The sequence below is a fragment of the Hordeum vulgare genome, chromosome 2H (assembly GCF_904849725.1).
Source record: "Hordeum vulgare subsp. vulgare chromosome 2H, MorexV3_pseudomolecules_assembly, whole genome shotgun sequence".
NCBI lineage: Eukaryota > Viridiplantae > Streptophyta > Magnoliopsida > Poales > Poaceae > Hordeum > Hordeum vulgare.
In genome coordinates, this window is record NC_058519.1 from 41,509,075 (window position 1) to 41,525,773 (window position 16,699).

General features: G+C 48.5%; 2 protein-coding genes and 1 pseudogene across 3 annotated transcripts; 1 reads left to right on the plus strand and 2 right to left on the minus strand.

Moving 5' to 3' along the window:
• Nucleotides 1-1,791: 1,791 nt before the first annotated feature.
• Nucleotides 1,792-3,347, minus strand: LOC123424729 (peroxidase 2-like). Its single transcript, XM_045108403.1, has 4 exons — nt 3,079-3,347; nt 2,756-2,947; nt 2,488-2,653; nt 1,792-2,385 (listed from the first exon to the last, which is right to left on the minus strand). Exons 1-4 carry the CDS (start codon nt 3,280-3,282, stop codon nt 1,997-1,999), a joined length of 951 nt encoding a protein of 316 aa, XP_044964338.1. The 5' UTR covers nt 3,283-3,347; the 3' UTR covers nt 1,792-1,996.
• A 5,288-nt stretch (nt 3,348-8,635) lies between these two features.
• Nucleotides 8,636-10,092, minus strand: LOC123424724 (peroxidase 2-like). Of its 2 annotated transcripts, none has more exons than XM_045108395.1 (3): nt 9,842-10,092; nt 9,500-9,706; nt 8,636-9,404 (listed from the first exon to the last, which is right to left on the minus strand). In XM_045108395.1, exons 1-3 carry the CDS (start codon nt 10,043-10,045, stop codon nt 8,838-8,840), a joined length of 978 nt encoding a protein of 325 aa, XP_044964330.1. In that variant the 5' UTR covers nt 10,046-10,092; the 3' UTR covers nt 8,636-8,837. The 2 variants fall into 2 exon arrangements, with proteins under 2 accessions (XP_044964330.1, XP_044964331.1); XM_045108396.1 differs by having other exon boundaries at nt 9,811-9,945.
• An 871-nt stretch (nt 10,093-10,963) lies between these two features.
• Nucleotides 10,964-16,699, plus strand: part of LOC123425280 — a 28,670-nt pseudogene continuing 22,934 nt past the window's right edge.

The window sequence follows — 16,699 nt, forward strand, 5'->3', positions numbered from 1 at the left end:
TAAATCTCTGTTAGCATCAGTAGGCATACTAGAATTACCATTCTCCTCCTTATCTTGATCATCCACTGGAATGCCAATTTTTTTGGCCATCTTAATGACATCCATTGGCGCAATGACCAAATCAGTAGAGTCATTTAATTGTACTAAATTTCAATTAGTAGAAACAACCCTTGCAACACCATCACAGTCCTCTTGTGCATCTCCATCACCCCTCTCAGCTAATATTGTCACTTCACCCGTACACATGGGCAGTATATGCCTCTCTCAGGTCCAATCATCGTCTACCATCTGTAAAACCAACTCTAAGGTCACATATCCAACCTTAGAATCTTATTTGAGATCAACGTTCACTGCATGAAAGGTTGTCGGTTTGCTTGTCTAGCCATCTTGTCGGTCAATTTCATCAACCATCTCTTCGCCATCCTCAATTCTCACATACTCGCCTTCCCAATTATCAAACCGTCACAATGCTACCACTTGCTCTCAACCCCAAAAATGATCTTCCCAATTTTTTCCACCACATTCTTCATGACCTTCTCTAACATGCTCTGTAGTTCTTGTGGATGAATCTCTCCGAATTCAACCTCACATTTCATAATTATATCTCTCTCTATGTCCCTCATGCTACCATCACCTAGCTTTGACTTAGATGGAAAGAATTCAATAGTGAATTCGAAGGTCCGAGCAGTATCTCCACTGTTTGTTAATGTGGGCAGTGTGAGCTAGTGGAAGTAGATACATCACAAATCGCATAGGTTGGAAAGGATGCACATTAAGAAATTACCTAGTCGACGTTGTCTTTGGCAGCTCCATCGCGTTCAGCCTTCCCCTCCCCCTTCGCCCCCCCCCCCCTCACACACACACAATCTGGATCAAATCGATCGGAAATAGAGGTGATGTTGTGAGATCTAACTCGACCCGGAGGGGAACATCACAAGGCTTTCAGATTCACTCACCACAGCCGTCGCGGTCGCCGAGAACGAGCCGCTGCCGTGAGCATGAATAAAAGCTACGCCATCGATCGGACTGTGGTTTTCTGTAGCTCGACCTTCACGGTATCCCTTATCTAAGCCATTCATTTCAACATCAAGATCCGTGCATGCACATTTGTCTTTTTTATTTTCCTCCAACGAAACAACATATAAACTTCAAATTTTGCAGTACAACAAAACTTTCTAACAAGAATGTGAGAAAAACCTCTTAGATTTTATCATGTATTTTGAATGCTTAACGTAATTTTTTAATCAAAAAAAATCCTCTTTTTGTTTATTTATGTCCCAACAAAAAATCTGAAAGCTTTTTCACACATTCTTGTTAGAAAGTTTGTTTGATCTGTAAAGTTTGAAGTCCATATGTTATTTCGTTTGAGAGAAACAAAAAAGAGATTTTTTTTGTAGTAAGTTAAATGAAGAGCAAAGATCTCAAAGCAAATATTCAAGGGTGAAGATAAGAGGCTCCGTGCTGGACCAGGTACAAAGGAACTTTACCCGTCGAGAATGAAGAGGACGGAGCAACATGGGTTCTGTTAGGCACCGGAACACGTTTCACCTGATGCACTGTCAAGTAGGTCCATAACTAGATGCACTGTCAAGTGGGACCCACCTGTCTTAAACATAACCTTATTTTCATTGACGACCATTTTAGACCTTCGGATAGTCGTCGGCTCTTTGGGCTTCTAAAATGTAGCACGGTGGCTATTTTCGTCAACTATGCCGTAGTCCTTCTAATTCAGCTTAAAGATACAATAGGAGCTATTGACCCGTTAAAGTGACAGCCATTAGCATCTCGAAGTATGTCATACTCAAATGTAGTTGAAGCAATCCTCCATGCCTTTGCACGAGAATTCGTTAAAGATGTGGGCGCACGGACGGACGCACCCGTACAATTTTCACCCCCACCGTACATACACACGCCACATACTCGGTAGGTGCCAGTACTGGTCTCCGAGACCTTATTTAGTCCATCCATGCGTAGCAGCAGAGTGTCGGCGAGCAGATTACGAGTTGACCTTGGAGCAGACGAGCCTGATCTGTCCCTGCGTCCCCGTCTTGGGCGCGATGTTCCCCATGTTCACCATGGCTGTCGTGAAGGCGCTGTTGAACGTCGCCGCGCTGGACGCGAAGCTCCTGACCGTGTTGTCGGCGCCGCCGCTGTTGAAGAGCACCTGGTCCGAGTGCAGCAGCCCCTTCTGCGACATGAGGTTGGTGTAGTAGCCATTGTCGAACGCGTTGGGCGTCGCCGTGTCCAGCGGCGCCAGGCTGTTGTCGCCGCCGGACTGGGGGCAGTTGGCCTTGAGCGCCGTCGCGAAGGCCGTGTTGATGTTGGTCTCGTTGTAGATCCTGTTCCTGAAAAACCGGCACTGCGATTGCCCGATCGTGTGCGCGCCTGCAGTTAGATCGAGAGCACAGCCGTGTCAGAATATTTCTTCCCAGCCTTCGTGGCATACAGTTTGAGCTGAGAGAAAGCATATTAGCAGTGTGTACGCACCTGAGAGCGCAACCATGTCTGTCATGCTGAGCTGCTTGTTGCCGAACAAGGTGGTGAGGTTTTGGAGGTCGAAGGTAGGGGGTGGCAGGTCATTTTCCGCGTTGGTCTTGCTTGCAGTGGTGGAGTCCCTCCTCCCCAGGAGAACAGTCCATGTCGGCCCACCCAGCTGCTTGGTATGCACAGAAGTAGTTCCAAACCACAGTTAAAGAAAATGGTATGCCAGCAATTCAGCATCGATGCATGCATGACGGCTAATTGCCGAGCTTACCGCGACGACGGAGTCACGGGCGGCGACGGCGAGGATGTCGGCGCAGGAGACGGTCTGCTTGCACACGGCCTCCACCTGGGTCTTGATGCTGTCGATGACGTTCATGCCTCGAATGGAATTCTTGTTCGGGGCAGCCCCCTGCTCGCCGACGAAGCTCCCCGTGTCCGCCAACAGAACGGACCCGTCACATCCCTGGAAAAAATAAGTACAGTTCAAGAATCCAAATCATTTGTTGTCCATGGATAACTGACTATTTTACAGTTAACTAAACTAACTAGGATTATTCCCCGAACGGAAGAATGGCGAGGTTACGTGAGACTTGCATCGACAAAGCAGTCGTGGAAGTGCAGCCGGACCAGCGACGCCCCCATGCGGGCTTCGTTTTGCACGGCGGCCGCCACGCCGGCCTTGATGGTGGCCAGCGCGTTGGGACACGACGTGTCGTAGAACGTCGACGACAGCTGCGCCGACGCCGCCGAGGCCATTGCCACGAGCACCACTAAGCTAAGACAAGAGGCAGAGGCCATCGATCGCTACTCTAACGACTAGTGGTGCTTCTGCCTCACTTTTCTCTAGTTGGGTATGGCTTGCAAGAGAACAATGCTAGCGTTGGACATATATATAGCCCGCAGAGGTTACGGAGCCACGGGTGCCCGTGGCTAAAACCTCCAAATGTTGTGCCTAACTTGTCCACAGAGACGGTACTAGCAGACATGTTGGCAATCATTGTCCTGGAGAAAGGATACCCCATGAACGAATGCTGTTCGAACGCTTAGCATGGAACGTTCTCTCTTCGATTTGATTACCAGTTTGGTACAGCGTATTCGACATAAACAAATTTTATTCGGCCAACACGAACAGCAACTGCATTATTGGCGCAAGAAACCTTGCTGCACATCCGCTCAGTTTATGCATGCATGATTGCATATGGTCAGTTCGATCAGGCCTTATCCTAGTATTTCTTAGGCGAAAATATGCACACACCAGTGACATATCCTATCTCTGCTGGATGCTTACCCCACATGTGGTTTGTCTCTAAACGTGGTTCAGGTGTCAACTCTTCCTCATTTTCCTAATCAGCAACCATTCAGTAGAGCTAGTTGGGCAAGACGATAACACGAGCGCCCCCTTCTCCTATCAATTCGGACGTAAGTATGGTATAGAACATATATGGTCCAGAAAATTAGTGTTCTTTCGCTGCGCCATGGACCGAATTCCATGGACGCATGCACCTGCGATGCAGGCCGAAGTAGATGCCGGCGCAATGGCCGGCGCGTCCACTTCAGGCAGTAAATTTAGCAGGTGACCACCAGCTGACCGTGAGACGGTTTCTTACTTGCCGGCAGTGAAGACGCACAGTATGGTCCTGAACTATTCAGTAGACCACTGGAGTGTCATGCTAAATGCCCATACGATAGGGTATCACATTCTTATGGGCGTGCGTTGGGCGCACTCGTGGATATGCGCTCGTCCAACTCTAAAATTTGTCTCTTGGTCAAAAATGCAGTACTGCTATTAGTACAGCGCTGGTCCACTACTGCCCTACTGCGGGTTCGCCTAATATGAGTAGCTAGCGGACAAAATAGTAGTCCGTAGTCTGGGCAAGGCTACTGGTTTCGTGCCTAGGTCGGTATCGTTAGGTATTGGATCTTTATAAGGGGTTGCTTGTCTTTTATCACATGTATATGTACTAGACCTTGGTCCTTTTATGAATGTCAGTTGTTCATTCCTAACATGGTATTAGATGCTTAGGTTTTTTTCTCGCCCGCTGCAGCTTCGTGCTCTCTCCCTCCACCGCCGCCGCCACTGCTAGCTGCCTCTAGCTCCTCCGGCCGCTCCGCTCCCCCTCGACCGGCTGCTACGGCCGTTCTCTCCTTGTCGGGCTGCCCTGTGTCTCGTCGCCGGTCGCCTCTTTGCCTGGTCGCGCCCGTGGTTGCCGCCGCCCCCACTGCCTTCATCGCGGCCGGTCGCCTCACACCTGGCCATCCCCGGCCCCGCACGGATCCGCCGCCGCTGGCTACGCCTCACCCGGCCTTGCACGACTGCACTGCCGCTGCCGCTGCCTCCGGCAGGCGCTACCTAACGCGTCCTCGTGCGGCTGCTGGTCTCCGCGGCTGCCACCGCGCCCTCCTCGTCCGGAGGCCGCCGGCACCTCCCTATCGGGGTGCTGCTCTTGCAGCCGCTGCTGCTACCTGCCTCGACTGGATGTAGCTGCGGCCGCCGCTTATCCAGCAGCCAGCTCGATCAAGCCCGATCCAGATTTGGATTCCAAAAAAAGAAAAAAGAAAAAGAAAGAAAGAAATCAGAGAGCTCGTCATGTCTTCTTCGAGGTATGTTGTTGTTTCTCGGTGCTCGATGATCTTCGATGACACAACAATGCTTAGTTTCTGGGCCTCATGCGTATCCACATGCGTGGTCTTCTGCGGTGGGGCGTTCTCTCTAGTGAGCTCTTGTGTCCATCATGCCATGTTGCTCGTGTGGCTCCTATCCCGCCGGTGCTACCTATTATGGCTGCTAATGCTTCTTAGGCTAATCGGGATGCAGCCAAGGCTCTTGATGATGCTGCGGTCGATGCTTATTCAGATGCTCTTTCTGTTTACTGGGATGATTTGTCTGCTTACACTTAGTGGTGCAACGATGATGCTCGTGTTGTTGTTCTCACTGTGAGTGTCCTCCCTCAGTTTGACTCGGAGTTCATGGGTCTCGGCACCATTGCAGCAATGTGGTTTTATTTGTATGAGCACTATCAGACCTTTGGTGATGCTCTCTACCTATCTGTGGTGCGTCAGGAGCATGCTCTTCAGCAAGGTGACTCTTCTGTTGATGAGTTCTACACACAGAGTTCAGCCATCTCGCGCTAGCTTGATACTCTTCAGACAGCTCTTTGTGGAGCTTGACGTTATTGCCAGACTATGCGGTCTGACTTGGAGTTTCAGCGTGTCCATGAGTTCTTAGCTCACCTCTGCTCCGAGTTTGAGCCTCGGCGTGCTCACTTGCTTTCTTGAGACCGTGTTCCTATCACAGAGGTTCTTGTTGAGCTTCGTGCTGAGGAGACTCACCTTCGTTCTGCTGGGCTGTTTGCGGTTCCCTCTGTGTTGGCTGTCCGAGCTCCTGTGCCATCTGCTCGTTCCACTGCACCGCCACTCCTGCCCACACCCGCTGGGGGGATGGGTCGCCCTCCTTAGGCTGAGAAGGGCCAATCGCGTCGTGATACAGCGTGTGGCTACTGCTCCAGGTCTTGCTCGAATACCAAGGATGAATTGTGTGCGATGGCTATGTTGACGGCTGAGGTGATCTGGTTACGATGGTTACTTGAGGACTTTGGTATGCCTGTTACTACATCGACTCCCTTACTGTCAGATAGCACAGATGCTCTCAGTATCGCGCGTGACCCCGTCAAGCATGAGCTCACCAAGCACATTGGTGTGGATGCCCACTTTGTGCGTGCTGCTGCGCAGGATCACACTCTCGCTCTTCACTATGTGCTCTATGAGTTATAATTGGCAGGCTTCTTCACGAAGGCACACACTCGAGCGCAGCATGGCTTCTTTCTCTCCAAACTCAGTGTTGTTGACCCACCATGAGTTTGAGGGGGTGTTAGATGTGTATAGTCCCTTTACTGTGTACCCCATTATATAAATGATTTTTTGCCTTTTACCACATGTATATGTACTGGCCCTTGGCCCCCTTTGAAAGTCAATTGCTCATTCCTAATAGGTATGAGTCCAAGGGGAAATTCGCACATAGCCCTACAGGTGCCAGAGCATAAGCCCTACTCGGCAGTTCAATTGCCTCGCGATTTGTAAAATAGTTAAATCTCACACGAAGACATATTAAAATTTAAATTTCGACCATTGAAATTTACGACTTTTTATTTGAAACTTGCGGTTTTCTCAATGGCTTTTACCAAATTTAATATATACAATTTTAAGATGTTTTTTTTGTCGGCCATAGGCAAAAATTTAATGATTTTATTGTTTACGTGTACTAAGTTTAAAGAGTTAAGACTTAACATTTATTTTCAAAATTTATCAAAACAAATTTAATAGATTTTTTTGAAAGCACTCATCACGAGAAACACGAATACGGAAACATAACTTAATTTGGACTTTTCCTTCAAAAAATATAAAAGGTCAAAAATCAAAACCTAAAAATAAAAGCACACCTGAGGGACTTCGTGCCGTGTACCTACGTGCGGCAATCCTCTTCTGGAGTCCAAGATATTGCTGCCATGGTTTAACCGTTGTGCAGTCCCTTTCATTAGGCTACTCATAGTTAAAAGTAATTTTGATCAGTAACATGCATACATTACTATTGTATGTTATTACTTTTATAATAGAGAGTAACATATATATGATGTCATGCAACACTTTACTTATTAGCTTGAAAACTCATCTTATCTTAATATGTGTGATGTTATTCATGAATAACTAGCTATGTTACTTAATTCATCTCTCTCATCATTAAATTATTTCCACATAAGCAAAATTATCGAGTTGGACCTTGTTACTACTAAAGTTACTCCCACTATGGATTGTCTCATGGGTCTCTCTATTTTCCCCAAGAAATATAGTTATTGGCACTTGGTCACCGACGATCTCTCGGGCCGGAGGTTGAAAACGATGTCAATGGCGATGACGGAGGGCTCCTCTGGTTGCTTGACTCGGTGAGGAGGTCGGGAACGATGTTCCTGGTTCTTCTGGGAACGGGGGAAGGGAGAGGGGGACTCAGTGGTGACGGTGATCATGGGGGCGTAGCCATGGTGGTTTCGACCATGGAGGCAAGGAGCAGAGGAAAACGAGGGGGAAAGTGGAGAGGCGTTGGCTCGATCCAGACGGCTCCTGCGAGGTTATCCTGTGCGGCCAAGGTCCTACCTGCAAGCAGGACGTGGCCAAGAGCTCGGGGGGCTCTCCACGCCTCTCCTCAGCCTACTGGCGCGAGAAGGAAGACGACAGGGGAGCGGTGCTGGTGGGCCGGGCTACCATTTGGCTCAGGTAAGAGGCCGAGGTATTCCCCCTTTTCTTATTTTGCTATTTTTTCAATTCAGTTCTCTGTTTTATTTTGTTTAGGGTATTTAGCCAAGATAAAAAAATTGGAAAATATTCTGGTATATAAGTGTAATATTTCCTAGCCCCAAAATAATTTCCATCAAATTTAGAGCTGGAAAAATATTTATAGCTATTTAAGGGTCATTTTAAGATGCAAGTTTGGTTTATTTAAAATGTCAAATGGCTTGGTTAAATATGCATCACGTCTGGTATGTTATTTCCAGCATTTATCACAGAAGATAGAAGATTTTTTAAGGCTTTTTTGGATTCATTGAAAAAAATAATTGTTAGAATTTATTTATCCAGTGAAGTGCTAGGATTTTGACAATCCTCATTTCAAGTTTAGAAAAAATTTAAGAGTCCTGCTACACTTACGACGAATTTCATACGATTTCCATACGACAGTCAGCAGCAGCCATTCGTTGAACCACACGGACGAGTGAGATCACATCGTATACAAATCGTACACAGCTTTGTCGTATGCACAACATTTTCGATTTTTTAAACATCACAACCCTGTGACTTGAACTTTGATGCGCTGAGAATACCGTTGTTCTCCTAACCATCCAACCACAGATTGGTTTGCCTCAAAGCAACATATTGACGCTGCAAATGCCGATTCCCTTTGTTATTTGTGAACAGTTTCTGGAAAAATATTTCTGAAATTTCGTTTGAAATATTTGTGATCAAATCTGCGGAACTTTTGGAACTTAACATGATTTTTCTACAGAAAATTACGAAATAACATAAGAAAATCAGCTGAACGTTTCATACAGAAAATACTATCAGTTGTGAACATGCTATAAATAATTTGCAGAATAGAAAAGAAACATATAGAAGTATGTTCGAATTAAAAATAAATGAAATGTGTACAGAAAAGGCTACAAAATTAATAAGGGGATAATTGGGCCCCACAAGGGGCTGCAAGGACAACACAAAAAATAACAAGAGTCTTAAAGAACGTGGTTCATCGTACAGAAAAAAGTACGGTTCGAATCTCAGAGCAGCAGGGTTGAGGTTGCAAATGGCGTTTCTTAGTTCGGTTTGGAGCAGATGCGCCTGATCTGACCCTGTGAGCCAGTCAACGGGCTGAGGTTCCCCATCGTCACCATGGCCGAGGCGAAGGCGCTGCTGAACGCTGGTGGGTTGCTAGCGAAGTTGTTGACGGTGTTGTTGGTGCCGCCAGTGCCGTTGAACAGCACCTGGTCGGAGTGCAGGAGCCCCTTCTTTAGCTGGAGGTTGACGAAGTAGCTGTTGTCGAAATTGTCGGCGGTCATGGTGGTCGGCGTGTCGTCCAGCTGGGCCAGGTTGCCGTCGCCGGAGGTCTGAGGGCAGTTGGCCCTGAGCTTCGTCGCGTAGTCTGAGTCGATGTTGTCCTCGCCGTAGAGCCTGCTCCTAAAGTTCTTGCACTGCGCCCGCCCGATCGTGTGCGCACCAGAGAGGGCGACCATGTCGGTCATGGTGAAGCCCTTATCGCCGAAGGATTTGATGAGGCCGGCCACGTCCATGAACGGGGGAGGCAGGTCTTGGTTGGCCAGTGCCACGTTCGCCGTGTCGGAGTCCCTCCTCCCCAGCTGAACATCCCACGCCGGTCCTCCCAACTGTACATGCATCAGCAAAACAAAATCGATTTATTACCTTTTTTTCCCGTCAGAGTGCACAAACCAGCCGCTCTACTTGATGGCTTGGCTCTTACCGCGACGACGGAATCGCGGGCGGCGACGGCGAGGATATCGGCGCAGGAGACGACGGCGCGGCTGTTGCCCTTCTTTTTGCAGGCGGCTTCCACATCAGCCTTGATTTTCTCGATGACATCGAAGCCACGCAGCGATCCCGCGTTCCCGAGTGCGCTGCGCTCGCTGTTAGGCACGGTAGCGTCCAGCAGAACGGACGCGTCACAGCCCTGCATGTACGAACGTAGCCAAGCAACATGCACACGTCCGGTTACACCCGGTGCCTCAACGAAGCATCAAAACCGAAGCAAAAACAAGTCCAGCGTGGCTATACAGGTAAGTATATATATATGTGAAGAACTTGCTTGGACAAAGCAGTCATGGAAGTGCAGCCGGAGCAGCGACGCGCCCATGCTGCGGTCGGTCGCAATGGCTGCCGCCACGCCGGTCTTGATGATGGCCAGCGCCTGGGTGCACGACGTGTTGTAGAACGTCGGCGGCGACAGCACCGCCGACGCCGCCGCGGCCAGGCACAGGAGCAGCACGACTGATAGAGATGGAGATGCCATGACAACTACCTGTCTGGTGTAGGAGAGGGAGGTTTGCGGTGTATGCGGATGTAGTTGCCTGCATTCCATGCAGATATATATAGCCGCGCCGGTCGCAAGCTTGGGCGCCATTCATGGGGTTTTTGGGTATTCTTTTGGCCAACCGGCGAATATTGGTGTGTTGGCCGGCTGGCGTTCCATGTTCTAGCGGTTCGATCTCCATCTTTTTTCCCGTCCTCTTTGTGGGTTGTCCTACCTCTGCAACTCGCCGAGTGCATCGCGGAGTGCATCGTGCACGCATGTACTATATCATGCATAGAGTGAAATTAACCAGCAGTTGCGGAATGTTTTTTGCAGGGAGTTGACATAGCCATTAGCAAGTAGCCATGGTTTGCTAAGTCATGCAAGGATGTAAGTATCATCCATACAGTGCTTTCAAGTCAACGAAATTCTAAAACTACGTACTCTCTCCCTTTTGAATTCTCAAAAGCTATGTACTCTTACTTACTTTAAATTATCTCTACTATTAAAGGGGATCTGCTGTCGTGACGGTTCAACCTCCATCACCTCCACGTATGATTGACACCCGTGCGTAAAACAGGCAGCCCATCCGGCGTTCGACGTGGCCCAGAAATCAGCCAAAAAAAATCGCTAACACGCGCACACGTCTTCGCCTCCCCCACTCCCAACTCCCTCCCCATCCCGATCCCGATCCTCGCTGCCGCCGCCGGTTGTGCTCGTCGCCCCGTCACCTCTCCATCCGCTGCCGTGATCCAGAAAATTCCCTCCCCATCCCGATCCCGATCCTCGCTGCCGCCGCCGATTCTGAAGCACGAGCAACATTACAACGCGGGTGAAGAGACGATGGGGCTGACCAGGAGGGAAGGGAGGCAGAGGCGAGTCAATTCCAACCTGCCCGGTCACCGGCCGGAGGGGAGAATGGCAGAGACGACGGGGACGGCTCCGACCCACCGGCTCCGGGCGCGCGTCGAGGCGGCGGTGGCGTCCATGGTGGACGTCCGCCCCCACGAGATGCCCCCGCTGACGAGTGTCACCTCCACCTTCTTCTTCATAAGCCATCTCTCTCGTCGAAGCCGCCTTCCAGATTCAGCCACCAGCGGAGAACGGAAGATCCTCACTCCATGGATGATGCATATCCTGAGCGCCTACTTCATGGTGCTGCCGCTGTGGGACGAGGGGGCCATCTCGCTGGGCCTCGGCGCCCTCCCGGGCCTCTTAGCCGACTCGCTCGTGCTCACCGTCCTCGCCGCCCCTGTCGCCTCCCTCGCCTTCTCGCTCCCATCCGTTCCCAAGTCCAGGGTCCGTTCCTTTCTCACTTGGGTCTTTGTAGTTTGCTCGTGTTTAAACGAAAATAATTCTTTCTGCCACAACTAGACAAAAGCATTGCAAATAATGCAAGGATCCAACAGAATAGAGGACTGTACTTCCCTAAACATCACGCCCAAGATAAGAATTGCAAACCAAATGCCTATTTGGACTTGGTTTAAAAACACACGCACGCATCCGCGAGAACCTATTTACTATCTAGCAGAAAAGATTGTATGTTACCAAGTGGTCAATTTGGTAAGCTATCAAAAAAAATTGCAAAAAAAGAAAAAGAAAAAAGATTGGGTGTTTTTGTATTGATCTGCCATTTCATGTGGCTTATGTCTAGGGCTACAAGTCAATTTTAAATATAAGCTTCTGTTATTTTCCTTTGATGAGCCCCTGTTTTTATTCAGCTAATTGGCGATGGCTGTTATTTTCCCTTCACTGACACAAGCTAATTCTATCACCTGTACCTGCAATTTCAGGCTTTGGTTTTGATACACAGATTCTTCAGCATATCCCTTCTTGTATTTTTCATGCTTTGGTTTGCCTCGAAGCCAGGCTCCCCAACTACCGCCCAGGTAACGCACACTGATAACATGGTGGATTTTTTTTGTATGCATGATTAGTATTCCTTGTAGTCCAGCGCAAAAAAAAAAGTTTTCCCTGTAGTCCCATGCTGATATTACACAGGAAAAAATGTTTTTGAATCCATCCGTCCTCTTGCACTCCAGCCACTTTGGTCGTTTCCTAAATTTCCTAATCGAATAAGGCAGGGCTAAACTTATGTTGTTTACTTTTGTTCATATTATGATCAAGTCAAGTGAAGATAGTTTAAATAAACCTGCTGGGTGGGGAAACCACAGCTGGTTCTACATAGGTGTGAGAATAAGCTTCTTTCTTTGGATAAGCCATTTCCTATTGGGTCAATGGCTCCTGTGCGACGTTTTTGAGGTGAATAGGAAGGAGTGCGACGTTGTTCGTCTGAATTGCCTCAGCGCGATGTTTCTGACCGAGGAAATATCCCACACACGACATGGCCCTTAATCTGAACTGATGCCCTCATTAGCTATATGGAGTTGGACCCACAACTTATCCACGTAAGCACGGCCCCACTTGTCAGTGCATCAGGTCAAACGTATCCCCGTGCCTATCTGAATGAGTATCCCTGTCTGAACCTGTGTTGCTTCCTCCTCTTCGTTCCCGGTGGTGAGCCAGCGGCGGCGGCGGAGCTTTTGTTCTGGGTGACAGCAGCGGCGACGCTTTCGTTCTCGGCGACGTCGGCGGCTGTGGTGAGAGCACCCTCTGTTTTCCTTTGTTCTCGAGTTCGAGCTCGAGGAATACACAGAAGGCCATTGTCGCGGTGGTGGCGTTCGTGCGCTTGAAAATCCACTCGGTTCATCTTCCTCCTCTCCGGTCGTGTCTGCGGCGATCACCGGCGAGCTGCGGTTCCATTTTGTCCTGACATTTGGTATCAAAACGAGGGTGAGAGGGGGAGGTCGTCGACCATGGCGCTCGTTCCAGCTGCTTCACTCTCATTGCAGGATTATATATCAAGCCATCCAAAGAGTCACCACTCACATCTGCAAACTTGAGACCGGCGGCTTATCCTTCTTGGCGATCACCGCCAACGCCGCGTCCTCCGGCGGCACCACCGCCTCCCAGAGACCGGCGGCATCCAGGTCAGCCTCCACCTTGATGGCCCAGGTGGTAAAGTTCTCCCCTGTGAGCAAGGGGACCGACGTAGCCATCGCAGTCCTCGATCCACCAGAGTACGGCACGAGCGACATGGCCGGCGACCTCCCCCTCTCAACCTAGCTCTGATGCCAAATGTCACGACAAAAATGGAACCGCCTCGCTCCGGCGATCACCAGAGATAACAAGAAAACGCGAGAGCGACAACGCCCAGGGTTCCCCGGTGCACAAACACCTTGTGGGATAGGAGAAGGAATAAGAACAGGGACACGGTGAGGTGGTTTTTCCGGCGCTCGAACGCCCTTCCTTGAGCTCAGACTCAACAGACACACTCGCCAGCGAGCTACACAACAGAGATTTATACCCGCGAGCACTTCCTTCACACAACATCCTGCTGGACAGAATCTTAGAAGAATTACTGAGAATAATTGGCTAAATAAAATGAGCTCAACATTTGTTTAGAGAGGTTTTATAGGAGGAGAATGTCGTGGTAAAATTTGTCAATTTATGGAGCAACATAAACATAGTTGCTTCACAATCCAAAATAATGACCAGAGACAAAGATTTGATGCTATGGTCACATGGTTGAAGGAGTGACGCTCAAATTTGTAGAAGAAACATTATTTGAGCAATTTGAGATGATGGCAAAGTTTCAACGCATTTGAACACTCCTAGCTAGCACTTGCTTCACAAAGCTTCCTTTGGATCAGAAACTTTGGAAATTTGTCAAGAAATATTTACTTAAATTGAGTTGAATTTTGGCATGAGGCAATGATATGGATAGGAGAATGTCCTGGTAAAATTTCAGAATTTATGGAGCAACATAAAACATAGTTGCTTCACAATCCAAAACATAAAACATAGTTGCTTCACAACTTTGACCAATGAAAGCACGACCAGCGGATTGCTGACGTAGCCCTACTTCCTGATCCACATCGTTCATTCACGACAATCCAATGGTCCGGACAGGTGTGGGGTTTTGATGGGATTTTCAAACGTTAGGGTTGAGCATAAGTAATTCAAAAAAATCAAAAAAAATAGGAAACTTGTGGCAATCATCATTATATATGACTAACTCCATAGGAAAAATAAGAAATCTGGAATATGGAGTTTTTCACGAAAAAATCTTCACAAACTTGGCTATCACGAACGAGGTTGTACGGTTTTCAAACGTTAGGGTTGAACATAAGTAATTCAAAAAAAATCAAAAAATAGGAAACTTGTGGCAATCATCATTATATGTGACTAACTCCATAGGAAAAATAAGAAATCTGGAATATGGAGTTTTTCATGAAAAAACCTTCACAAACTTGGCTATCACGAACGAGGTTGTACGATTTTCAAACGTTAGGGTTAAGGATAAGTAATTAAAAAAAAAATCAAAAAATAGAAAACTTGTGGCAATCATCATTATATGTGAGTAAGTCCATAGGAAAAATAAGAAATCTGAAATATGGAGTTTTTCATAAAAAACCTTCACAAACTTGGCTATCACGAACGAGGTTGTACGGTTTTCAAACGTTAGGGTTGAGCATAAGTAATTCAAAAGCAAAAAAAAACAAAAAAATAGAAAACTGGTGCCAATCAATCCGAGTTGTTAGTATATGACAAAGTAAGAACATGTGTACTGGTTTTCCAATATTTTAATATATTTTTTATTTTTTATGCTCATTTCAAACTTGGTCAAACCTAAGTTTGACAAACATTTAAACAAGTTGCAAACATGAAAATGACAAACCAAGCCTGGATCCTTCTTAGTCACTCCGAAGTGAAGCTTTTATGATGTTTTTAAAAGTTTGAAGTTCAACACCCAAAACCATTTGTCTTCACACATGAGTTTCAAATTAGCTGCAAAGGGGTAAATACCCCATTTCTAAAACAAGTTTTTTTTTCATCATGTATAAAACAGCCAAATCAATTTGAGTTGTTAGTATATGACAAAGTAAGAATATGTGCACTGGTTTTCCAATATTTTTTATGCTCATTTCAAACTTGGTCAAACCAAAGTTTGCAAACATTTAAACGGACCACTCTGTTCGCCATTTTTGTTTTCGTCTACACCTGTAAATTGCTCTTCGTTTACACGTGAACAAAAATACATGTGTATTTATTTACATCGAAAACGTGTATGTATTTAAACTGAAAACTGAAAACACGGCAACCCCGTTGGAAACAGAGCAGGGCGCTCGGGCTGACCGGTCAATCTGACCGAGCGGTCAAACTCACCCATGGGCCAGGGAAGTCAGCGGGCGTCACATCAGTGTCCCATCAAAGCTATTTATACGGTGAGAGGTGTCGTACCCTAGCTATTTCCAGATCTGCGCCGGTCTAGCTCCTCTCGCCCCTCCCCGCCGGCGAACCCCACCCAAACCACGCATTCCAGCCTCGCCGCCGCACGGATCATGGGAGGCCAGGATCTTCCAACTCATGGGGCGGCCATTCCGGCGGCGGAAAACGGAGGCCGAAGCGGCCGGCGCGTGAAACCCCGGAGTCTGAGCGCGATCGGGCGGCGCGGGTTGCTTCCGACGCTGCTCGGAAGCGCGGCACCCGAAGGTACACCAACTGGGGGCTCGCGCCACCGCGTGCCTTCGCCCGGCGCAAGGTGGAGGAGTACGATCGCCCCCGCCAGATGAGGGAAGCAGCGCGCTCCTCTGCCGCCCCTGCCGTCCCTGCCGCGGGCTCCTCCGCCATTGCACCCGAGCTGCTGCCGGCGGGCTTTCTACGGGAGGACTACGTCAACGACGGCGAGCTCGAGGACGTCATGGCCGAGGTGATGGAGCGCACCAAGGAAGAGGCCCAGCAGGTCGCAGCACGCCGGCAGAGGGAAGAGGAGCTCGACGAGATCCGCCTCCGCCAAGCCATCGAGGCATCCCGCGCCGACAGGGGGTGGGGCGCCTCCGACTCCGACTAATCGGCGCGCCGCAACGTCGGGGCCGCACCGCTGGGGCTCTGGTGAGCGCCCACTTTTGGATATGGTGAGGTAGGAGCTTAGGTGGCCGAGGTTAGGAGCTAGCCCGTGTAATCGGGGAGGGTGTAATCGTCTCCGACGAGCCCTTGTAATCGAACCTATGATATTTTCTGTAATGGATATATGTTTGTTCAAATTCGGTCTCTTTTCTTTTAAATGCTTGTAAATTTGCCCGCTTTTCTGAATCGGAGCTCGCCGGCGTTGCCTTGCTTCGTCGCCGGAGAAGAAGAAGAGGGAGGATGCGCGCGCAGGGATAACTGTTTGACTGTAGTAGCCGCCATCTAGGTCCCATGCCGACGTGGATAAGTTGTGGGTCCCATCCGGCTCCACGTAATCCTGATACATACTGTGCTTAAGGGCCATGTCGTGCCTGGGCTATTTGTGCGCACAGAGGTGTCGCAGCAGAGGCATTCTTACCAACGACGTCGCAATCTTTCCAATTCACCTCAAAAACGTCGCACAGGAGCTATTCGCCCATTTCCTATTACGTGATCATGTTCATGCTTTTTAGATTTAAGTTATCGTCCATTTGAATTGCTCTCTCCATCTGAAGGTTGCTCTGCTTAATCTCATTACAATATCATCCACTAGGGCAAGGGTAATTGATGTCATGGATAGTGAGGTATCATTTGACAACTGCACCAGAAAATATCAGTAACCACTTAGACATTTTGTATGTTCTT